The sequence below is a fragment of the Oryx dammah genome, unplaced genomic scaffold (assembly GCF_014754425.2).
Source record: "Oryx dammah isolate SB20612 unplaced genomic scaffold, SCBI_Odam_1.1 HiC_scaffold_12, whole genome shotgun sequence".
Taxonomy (NCBI): Eukaryota; Metazoa; Chordata; class Mammalia; order Artiodactyla; family Bovidae; genus Oryx; species Oryx dammah.
In genome coordinates this window covers 70,180,002-70,189,987 of record NW_024070196.1, presented here as the reverse complement: position 1 = coordinate 70,189,987, position 9,986 = coordinate 70,180,002, and the positions used below count along the sequence as shown (strand labels likewise).

At 64.7% G+C, this 9,986-nt stretch overlaps 1 protein-coding gene across 1 annotated transcript in view; it reads right to left on the bottom strand.

Moving 5' to 3' along the window:
• The window catches only part of CABIN1 (calcineurin binding protein 1), a 67,645-nt gene extending 57,877 nt beyond the window's left edge, over positions 1-9,768 (bottom strand). Inside the window, exons 1-10 of the mRNA XM_040251187.1 lie at positions 9,693-9,768; positions 9,131-9,223; positions 8,649-8,762; positions 8,011-8,145; positions 7,678-7,858; positions 5,776-5,905; positions 4,605-4,754; positions 3,275-3,561; positions 2,278-2,446; positions 479-615 (exon numbers count right to left, since the gene is read on the bottom strand). Of these exons, the coding sequence (XP_040107121.1) occupies positions 479-615; positions 2,278-2,446; positions 3,275-3,561; positions 4,605-4,754; positions 5,776-5,905; positions 7,678-7,858; positions 8,011-8,145; positions 8,649-8,762; positions 9,131-9,223; positions 9,693-9,695 (1,399 nt within the window). The 5' untranslated portion in view covers positions 9,696-9,768. The remainder of the gene's footprint in view (positions 1-478; positions 616-2,277; positions 2,447-3,274; positions 3,562-4,604; positions 4,755-5,775; positions 5,906-7,677; positions 7,859-8,010; positions 8,146-8,648; positions 8,763-9,130; positions 9,224-9,692) is intronic.
• Positions 9,769-9,986: the final 218 nt, after the last annotated feature.

The window sequence follows — 9,986 nt, the reverse complement described above, 5'->3', positions numbered from 1 at the left end:
GGGGGACCACACGTGAGGGGGACCAGACGTGAGGGGGACCAGACGTGAGGGGGGACCAGACGTGAGGGGGGACCAGACGTGAGGGGGGACCAGACGTGAGGGGGACCAGACGTGAGGGGGGCACGACGTGAGGGGGGGCTGATGTGAGCGGGGGGCGCCGACGGGAGGAGGGACCTCCATGCCAGGCCTGCCTCCTTCAGGAGGAGAGGGCGGCGGTGTGGAGAGCCCGCGCCCCCCACAGCTGTGGATGCCACCTGTCCAAGCCTCCTGGCTGGGGGGCACAGTCTCACGCAGCAGCACAGCGCCCAGCACTCGGCCACACCCAACAGTGAGACGCACCTTTGGGCCAGCAAGGCCCGTGCCAGGACGGCCCAGCGCCTCACTCGGCCGAGCTCAGAGCTCAGGCGGGACAGAGCCAGGCAGCCCTGGACCACCACCCCGACATGGCCCCAGCAGCGCCCGCGGTGCCCACTCCTACCAGACTCCATGAACGTGGCCGAGTCAGAGGACAGCCTGTGGGGCCCCGCGCTGGGGAAGCTCTCCAGCTTGGCCTCTGGCGGGACTTCATAGCTGTTAAAGGGGTCGTCTTCCTCCTCAGGGTCCAGCTTTCTCAACCTGCAAGGAACACACGAGACTCACACCAGCCCGGCTGGCCCCAAGCAAGGGGGCTCCGCCTCTGCAGGCCTTCATGGCCCGGTCTGGCCCGTGCCTTGCCTTTACCCATCCCATCAGGTGGTCACCAGGCATCGGGCTGAGGTCAGAATACAGCCAGGGATCAGCGACCCCTATCCACAGGAAGCTGACTTTCCAGTGGGAAACACAGAAAGGACCCACATAGAGACTGATACCCACAGGGAGCTGGAGACAGCGGCGGCAGGACTGCCTAGACAGCAGTCGGCCAAGCCTCCACATGCTGAGGCCCAAAGTGGGCTGGGGGAGCAAGGCAGGGGGGCCGGGCGGCACCTCCACGATGCCTCACAGTGCTCTGGGCTTGGGGGAGAGGGGGCCGCTCCCGGAAGACCCCCCAGGGACTCTGCTTTTAGTTGTCCCCGCCGCCCCCCCAAGGATGGACAGGTGGTGCCTCCTGACCTCACGGTGCACAAATGCACCCCCCACCGCCTCTGGGGACCGCACCCAGCAAGCCACTGTGAGCCCCAGCCAGCCATTTGAGGAAGCTGATGCAAAAACCACACAGGAAACCAGCAGTTGAAACAAAGGTAAATGAGAAGGAAGACACCATCCCCCACCAGCAGGGCTGGGGAACAAGGGCCCAGGCGGGGCAGCGGGAGGGGGGCCGGATGAGAGGTGGCCCCCCCACCCCCAGGGCTCCCACTGGGAGGCCTGCCCAAGGAAGCGTGGCTCGGGAGGAAGCCACCAGAGAGCCCACGTCCTGCTGCCGCTGAGAACCGCTCCACTCGGGCACATCCCTCTCCCCTCAGAAACAGAAAGGTAGGGAACTAGGGATGCCAAATCCCGTGGCCAGAGATTCACAAGCCACCGGGAGCTCCTGGCCACCCCGCCCTCATCGGCCTGGATGCACCACCCCGGAGCCGACCGTCAGCAGACAGAACCAGCCGAGGACCCAAGAAGGGTGCTCACAGACACACGGCCACCCCCAGACCCCAGGACCACAGAAGGGAGAAAACGGTGCACAGTCTCAAAGACACAAAGACACAGGGCATGAGAGAGGACACCCTGGCTCACAGGACGTGCCCCTCAAATGTCGGTGGGCAGAGAGAACCCGCCTGCTCTCTGCGCTTGGGCAAAGGGGGTAGGAAGTCTAGCACAGTAACCTAGGAGAGCGCAGGCACTGAGGCCCCAAAGCGTCTGAGGCGGGAGACAGGGCAAGACGCAGGGGCCGGAGAAGACTCGGACGAGTACGGGGGCGCAGACCCCCTTCCTCGGGCAGCCAGGCCCACCTCCTCCTGAGAGGCTTCTCTGGGGAACCCGAGAAACAGGGAGAAACGACTCCCTCCCAAACCTGCCATCCACTTTCTCAAGCTCCAGGGACCCTGCGGAGCCTGGAGAAGCCAAGCAGGCACCTCCCTGAGCACGGGCCCCTCCCACGGGCTGTCCCGGCATCTGCGCCTGAACCTGAGGCGTGAGCAGGCAGCCCCAGGTCTGAAGACACATGAGTCCTGTTTCCTGCCTTCAGGACGTTCGGAGGCCCCAGTCCAGGGGCGGAGGAGGCACCCACAGGGGAGGGCGGCCCGAGAACCAGAGGTGGGAGGGAGGCGGGAGGCTGTGCCTCCTCTGCTGAGACCGACAGCGCCGCACCTGGACGGCAGGAACTTCAGCAGCAGCTCCTGGAAGTCCACCTTCTCTTCCTTCTTGCACTTGGTGTTTCGGACGCGGGCAGACCGCCGCTTCGCCGTCTCCCCGCTCTCCTCGGAAATCTTCTTCCGTTTCACCCCTTTCTTGGATTTATCTCCCCCGGAGACATCACCTTTACAAAGAGAGCAAGTCGAAAGCTCAGGAGACTTGGGCCAGGGAAACACACCTCAAGGCACTCAGTCCTTTTATAACCTGCCTGCACCTTTAACTTGAGGCTTCTCGGACATTCAAGAAATTTTCCATCCCCTCTAGCAAAAAAGAGCCTGAGAAAAGGCCATTTCAAATCCCTTAATCTCACCCCTTTCTCACCCACAGGCCAGGCCTCAAGACTACTTTCCATAGCTACAGAATGCCAGGATCTCAGGGTCAAAGCCCCCCCACCGGCTGTCCTGGGATAGGGCTAAGCAAGCAGCAGGGACCCTGACTCTGCCCAGGCCCGAGGCCCAGTGACAGGATATGGGCAAGAGGGTCACACAATTCATAGCAGACAGGTGTCACTTGTGACAAAGTTAAAGAGTTAGAAACCATTACATACATGTTCATTCTTTAGCCACCACATAGGCTTTACCAGTGACACAGGGATCAAGGAAAGGCTCAGAAGCTTTGGTCCAAAGTGTTTTCGGAAGGCTCCAGTGATGGTAAAGACCAGCAATGCCATTCCAAGGGACACGACCACAGACAGTGGTGACTGCTGGCTGCTGCTTAAGCCAGGAGCGTCAGTGCCCAGCAGCACAGCGGGCAGGGCAGGGGGCCTGAGGAGCTGTACCCGAGGCCAACCCCGCCCCCAGGGCCCATTGTGGAGGGAGGCTGGCCAGCAGCCCGGAGCTCTCCTGCGGGGCCAGGCGGCGGCAGGACCCGGGCTTTGGAGAGGGCAGAGCTCTCCAACTCCCACTGCCGCTCAGCAGACGGTCCCCTGAAGCCCTCCCCGGGGCCCGCTCACCGGCGGGGACGCCTGTCTCCAGCAGGCTGGGGCTGTGCAGTGGGAAGCTGGCCGTGGCCACGGGGGTGAACGCCAGCACGGGCTCTGCCACGGAGGCTGCAGGGCTGGCGCTGGTAGGGCTTGGCTGGAGCACACGGACAGGCACTGCCTCCTCGGGGGACGCGGGGCGCTGTCCGGGGTCCTGATAGTCAGACAGGTCGATCCTCTTGCCCAGGCTGGGCCGCGGGGGCTCGCACGTGGTGAGGTGGTGGTATGTGGCCAGCAGGCTCTCACCCAGGCACTTCCAGCTGCAGGGAGAGGGTCACCACGCGGGCTCAGCACCCGCCACAGGGGGCCCAGAGCCCAGGCCGCCGTCCCCATGAGGACGGGGGGGCCGGGGTGACTGACCGCTGGAGCGGAGCCCACACCCTCCACACTGCCCGCAGGAGCCCCAAGGCATCTCAGCCCCACCAGGCAGGGGCAGCTGCGGGCTCAAGTGATAACCCCTTCTGAGCAAGGTCCTGCCTTTACCGCCTGGTGGCCTCGCCCTGCGGCCACTCGTCTGACTTCCTGGGGGAGGGCTACTGACAGGGATGGGCTCCAAAGGGGCTCCACAGCTGCTGGGCCGGAGCCCGCCGGGCGCAGCCCGAGCACGCGTGTCTCGTGCGTAAGCCGTGTTGCGGGCTGTGCTTCAGTGTGGCCCGGGCTGCGCTGCTCGCTGCCTGCTGCTCTGTGCCCTGCGTGTTACGTGTTGTGTGGCGTGCCACGCTGTGTTGCGGTATGACACAGTGTGGCGTAAGGTACCCACCCACCCATCCCTGAACAGCTTCCCAGGCCCTTCGACTAAAAACCAAGGCCTCCACCTGTTGCCACGGTGCTGCCTGCCCAACCTCACTGCCTCACCCCGCCCAACACACCCTCACCTGCGTAGCTTCGCTCAGTTCTGCAAACAAAACCGCAGCCCACACGCCGCAAGGCCTTTGCACAGGCTTCCCTCTGCCCGACCCACGCCCACTCCTCCCTGGACTCCAGCTCTGGCCCGAAACCCTCTCCAACCCACGCAGCAGCGTGACCCCATCATGAGCGTGGACCCGCAAGCAGGATGCCAGGCCCTGGGGGGGTGGGCTCCCCACGCACTCCTGGCCCCTCAGAGCCCTGATGGCCCCCGTCCACCTTCCCCTCTGCCCTTGGGCGGGCAGTGAGAGGGGCTGACAGGAGTGTGGCAGGTGGCGGATCAAGGACAGCATGGAGAGAGGGAGCCCCAGCCCGTGTCCCGCGGTCACCTGCCCGTGTGCCCCGGGTCTCCACCCATGCAGGTCCCAGCAGCCGCCTGGCACCCCAGACAACCTACGTGAGGAAGGGGATGGGCTGCACCAGCTTTAGGTCCGGCTCCTTCTCACGCACCGTCAGCGCCCGCCGCCTGCTGCGCAGCCCCAGGGCCTCATCCACGATGGCCTGCGACTCAGCTGCGCTCACCGACACCTCATGGATGGACATGTCACTGAGAGTGTGAGGGACAGAGGCGTGACAGGGGCACATCAGAGCCACGGTGCCAATCCTACACACCGGCATGCAGTTAATACCCTGTAATCTGTATTAATTCTTCCCACAAACAAAATTACCACTTGGGCTGCAAAGGGCAGTAATTAGCGTTCTTAACACCCATGTACACAGCATGACTAACGCCCTTTAATCTGCTCACAACCAGGCAACGGGCCTGCACCCACATCAGCAGGACCACACTGACAGCAGAAAAACCACACGGTACTCTCATCCTTTGCTGAAAAGCTTATAAGGATTTAACTATCCCACACTGCCCATCCGAAAGCAGCCCTCAGACCAGCCAAGCTCGCCAAAGCCGACGGAAGTCAACAGCAAGGGCAGGAGCTTGAGGCCTGGCATGCCTCCCACGGACACACCTCTGCCAGCAGACGTCCCTCCCTGCAGGGCTCCCCCGCACTCGTGGGCTCATCACCCACCTCCCCAAAGAAGGGCAGCCTCTCAGGATGGATGGGAATAAGAGATGCGGTCTCTTGAGGCATAAACACTGGGATAAATGACCGCTAACCCCTAGTGGGGCCAAGTTGATACCACGGACGGGGGGAGTGGCGATGCAGGCAGCCTGAGCTTGGCAAGCTGCCAAGGGGAGACTTGGGAGCCAGAGCACGACAGAGGCAGGAGAGCAGGCCAGAGAGGGGTGGGGACCCCAGTGAGGGCGCTGCGGAGCCAGGGAAGCGGACAGGGCAGGGCCAGCAGGGCCAGCCCAGAGCTGCCGGGCCCGGGACCACTCTCCTCCCGGGGAGGCAGACAGGAGGACTGGGTGGTCAGGCTGCAAAGGGGCCCCCCCCCCGGGCGACGCTACTGAGCACGGGCCCCTCCCAGAGGCAGGCAGGGAGGGTCAGAGGCGGGCCGGGCAGCGCGGAAAGCCCCGCCTCAGAGAGGAGAAGGCGGGCACGAGCTGGACAGAGCCGGCCCTGAGCACGCGACGCAGAGGCGCGGGCAGGACAGGGTGAGCGGCCCACCACTGGAGGAACATGCGGAGGGAGTCCTGGCGCAGGCGTGGCTGCTCCCGGAAAATCTGCTCCTTGAGCACCAGCCCCTTGCTGTAGCGGCAGTCCTTCTCCAAGGCCTTGCAGATGAAGTACAGGCATGCTGGCGGAGAGACAGGCAGGACCTCAGGCTGCACTCCGACACCCTGGCCTTGCCAGCGACGCCAGGGAAGGGGCCCTGCTCTGGGGGCCAAGAGACGCCGGGAAGACGGGTACGACACCACCTGGACCCATCCAATCAGGAACCATGTCTGAAAATAGTAACCCCGAGGCTGCCGGGAAGGGGAGGACAGGCTGGGCAACCTCTCTGGGGAACAGGGGGGCGTCACACACAGACCTTCGATCTAGCAAACCCACCCTAGGGGGCCAGCTGCCTGCTAACGACTGCCAGCTCACTCCGCTCTGGACTGGATGGCTCAGGGCCCGGCCCAGCTCTCCAGGCTGCGTGCGGTTGCAAGGCACTCTCATCAGGAATGGGCAGAGGAGGACAGAGTGGGGAGAGGGGAGGAAAGCCAGGATGGAGGGCCAGAGGGAGGACGGAGCCAGGCCCCCTTGCCAGCCACCCACTGAAGGAGAGCCCGGCCCCCAGGGGAGGGGCGGGAGCAGAGAGAAAGACAGAGACCTCTGCTGCCGTGCCCGCAGCAGAGGGAGGCCTGCCTCCTTGGCTCAGGGACGCCCATCGGCCCTCACAGGCACACACACCGCTCAGTGCCCAGGGCCATCTTCCGTTCAAGATGGGTTTACCAAGCGCAGAGCCTGAGCCAGGGCGGAGATGGCAAGATACTGAAAGCCGGGCCTCCAGGGGGCGCTCGAGCTCCAGGACGAGCCCAGGGAGACAGGGATGATGCAAGCGCCAGAGTCAAAATGGGGAAATGGGGAAACGGGGCAGTGCACAGACGGCCACAGACGCACACACACATCTGTGACGGGACGCGAGGGTCCACGGCCGGAGGAGAGCCCGCGAGCAAGCGGGCGATGCCAGAGAAGAGGACAGACAGCAGAGGCCCAAAGGCGGAGGCCGCGAGACATGCCGGCCTTGCCTAGGGGGACAGGGATGGCTGAGCGGGCTCTGGGGACCCAGGGAGAGGCTGGGGTCACCTTGGGCAGTGACCACAGGGAGGGGACCAGCAGCTGGCCCCTGCCACCAGGCTCGAGCACACGGAGCCAGGGAGGGGTGTGGGCCCAGCCTCCCAGCCTCTGCCACCCTGTCCTGCCCCACCCACACCTGGAAAGGGAAGGAAGAGCCGTCAGAGCCAGGAGCTCCCGGCTGAAACCTTCATGCAGGCTGGGCGCTGGTGTGTGTCTGTGCCCGAGGCCGGCTACCCTGCACCCTGGCCTGCCCAGGGCCCTTCTGCATAGCCGCCGGGAGGAGCTGGCCCAGGAGGCCCAGGACCCCGTCAGCGCTCGCTTCAGGATGGCCCAAAAGGCATCTGGGCCAGGCAGGGCAGCGAGTGACGCCACCACAAGGCAGACGGGGGCTCCATCTGGCACAGGTGTTTCCAGCAGCCACGCTGCTCTACAGAGGAGGGAATGATAAGCCGCTAGGAGGAGGACGTGAGCTTCTGGCACTGGGAGTGAGACTGCAGCCACCAGACCGTCCATTAGCAAATCAAAGAGCAGGCCTGGGGCAGGAGGCAGCACTGCTGGAGGAAAGGCTGAAGGGAGCCCGTCTTCCCATCATGGCGCCAGCGGCAAACCGCGACCGAGGAGGAGAGCTAGCAGAGCACGGCGGGGAAGCAAACGCACCTCCATTTCCCCTGAACGCTGGGCAGACAGCCCTTGCGCATCAGCGCAGGCCCCGAGCTCAGCCAAGCCGCCCACCCACCCGCATGCCGATGCAGCGCGCGCAGGAGAACTCAGCCGCGCCCCACTCACTGGTGTAGTCGCTGAGGGTGTACAGGACAGTGATGAGGTTGTCCAGGCAGGGCCAGTGGTCAGGGTTGCACCGCAGCCCTTCTTCAAACGCGTGGCGAGCCAGGGGCACCCGGATGAGCCTCAGGGCCACGTGTCCGATCTTATACCAAAGGTTGACGTCCGTGGAGTCCAGCATGACCGCCTGCAAGCAGCGCCGCAGACGCGTGCTCAGTGAACCCCGCCCCTGCCAGCAGGCGTCCAAGGGGACAGCACCATCCCCGCCGCCCAGAGTGCCCAGGGATGACAGGGGAGCCACGCGGCCCCCAGGGGCTGCCTGAGGCCCGCGGGGAGCACCTCCAGGTAGAACTCCATGGCTGTTTCCAGGTCCTCCCGCTGGGCAGCCAGCTGCGCCAGGTTCTTATACGTGGAGTACTTCAGCATCAGCCCTGGGTGCTTCAGCCCCTCCTTCTCGTCACCAGATGGAACCGCCTGGGAACGCGGCAGAGAGGCGCCGAGTGAGAGCCAGGCCTGAAGCCTCCGCAGGCCGTCAGCAGGGCCCCGGCCTCTGTGCAGGCCTGGGGGCCAGTCCGGAACCACCCTCCACTGGAGAACAGTGTGGCCCCGGGGGTCTTTCAAAGACCCCCCGACCCCTGCCCCAGCTCCGAGCACATAGACGAGAAAGGCCAGACCCCCGGGACGCAGTTTGCAGGCCACGTGGGCAGCAAGACAGGGAGGGGACGCGACCGGCATGCCCGGCACACCCGAGGGCCCGAGCGCGGACAGCGGCGCCCACAGCACGCGTGCCGGCCGCCCGGCTCTGCCGCTTCCCGAAACAGCAGGCCCTGCGCCATCCACAGCCGCCTCCACGCTGAGAGCAGACAGAGCGCCGCAGCTGGCAGACTGTGACATGCGCGTCTCTGGACTCACCCAACCTCGGAGCACCGCAGCGAGGAGGAGGGCGTTCTGCGCATGGGAAAGCCCCGCGCACTCACCTCCCGCAGCAGGCGCGTCTCCAGCAGCTCGTGGTAGGCCTTGGCGGACTCCTCAAATCGGTCGTGCTTCTGCAGGTCCAGGGCCTTGTGGTACAAGGCAAAAGCCTCTGCTTCCTGAAAAACCAAGACGGGAAGCGTTTTCCGAGAGCACAGAGGTGTGTCTCTTCAAGCCGACCATGCGTGTGGGGGCTGCACTCCAGGCCGTGTGAGCCGGCCTTGCTGGGGTGGAGACGGTCCTGAGGCCCCACCTTCCCAGGGGGCTCACTGCTCAGCGGCCCCCCAAGTGGACACAAGCAAGGTGGGCTCAGCTGAGTCCAGGCACCAGCAGGCAGCAAGCCGAGGGCACGGCCCGAGCAAGGCCAAGGTTCCAGGAGCCCCACTGACACCGTCTGGGGGGGTGGCCACATCAGCCAGAACAACCCAGAGCCCAGGAGGGAAATGAGACTCCAGGGCCAGCTGCAGAGGAGCCCGTGACCACACACCTGTGCCTCCTTCGTCTGGGTCTTATGACTTTTAAAGCTTCCTTCATGATCGTCTTCGACCGTGGAGCTGGCATTTAAGGCTGCGATTCGAATCTAGAGGCAGAGGTGTGAGGGAGGAGAGCTGCTTTTAGATAAAACGTGGCTCATCTCGTCAATAGCCTACAAGGCGCACAGCTCTCTGTAGCACACTCCGCCTCAAACAGCTGGGCCTCCCCAGATGTGGGGCTGAATGGCAGGTGGCCACCCAGGGAAAAGGGGACCTGGAGCATTCTGAAGGGACCACGCCAACCTGCTTAGGGAATGTGTCCACTACAGAAGGGCCAGGCTGGGGACACCCAACAGCGGCCTGACGCAGCAGAAGACCCAGGCACCAGAAAACCAGAAAACCAGCCTCCAATGACACGGGCTGTGTCTCTCTGCCCAGAGATGTGGTCCTGCCAACCACCCACAGGAGGGCGGACACCCACACCCTCGAAGGTGCCCAGAGCCCCACTTGGACAGCCTTCAGGGCCCCCAAGAACCCGCCCCTCACCCCGGAGGGAGGCCAAGCACCAGCACATACCATGGTCAGAGCCTCTGGCACGGGCAGCTGCGGCGGGCAGGGCCAGCCCACTCAGCTCCTGGGGAGGGAGCAAGATAGGCTGAGGGGGGCCAGGAAGAGCCAGGCCCGGGGACCCGGGCACATGGGCGAGCGTGCCTCGGACGGCTCTGCAGTCTGCCACCTGGGGAGCCCCTGGCCTAGGGACAGAGCACCCGCCCTGGCCAGACAACTGGGGACACAGCGGAGAGAGCCTGACATGCCCCCAGGGCTCACTGCTCAGCACAGCAGTAGACCGACAGTCATTTCTTCAAAAGT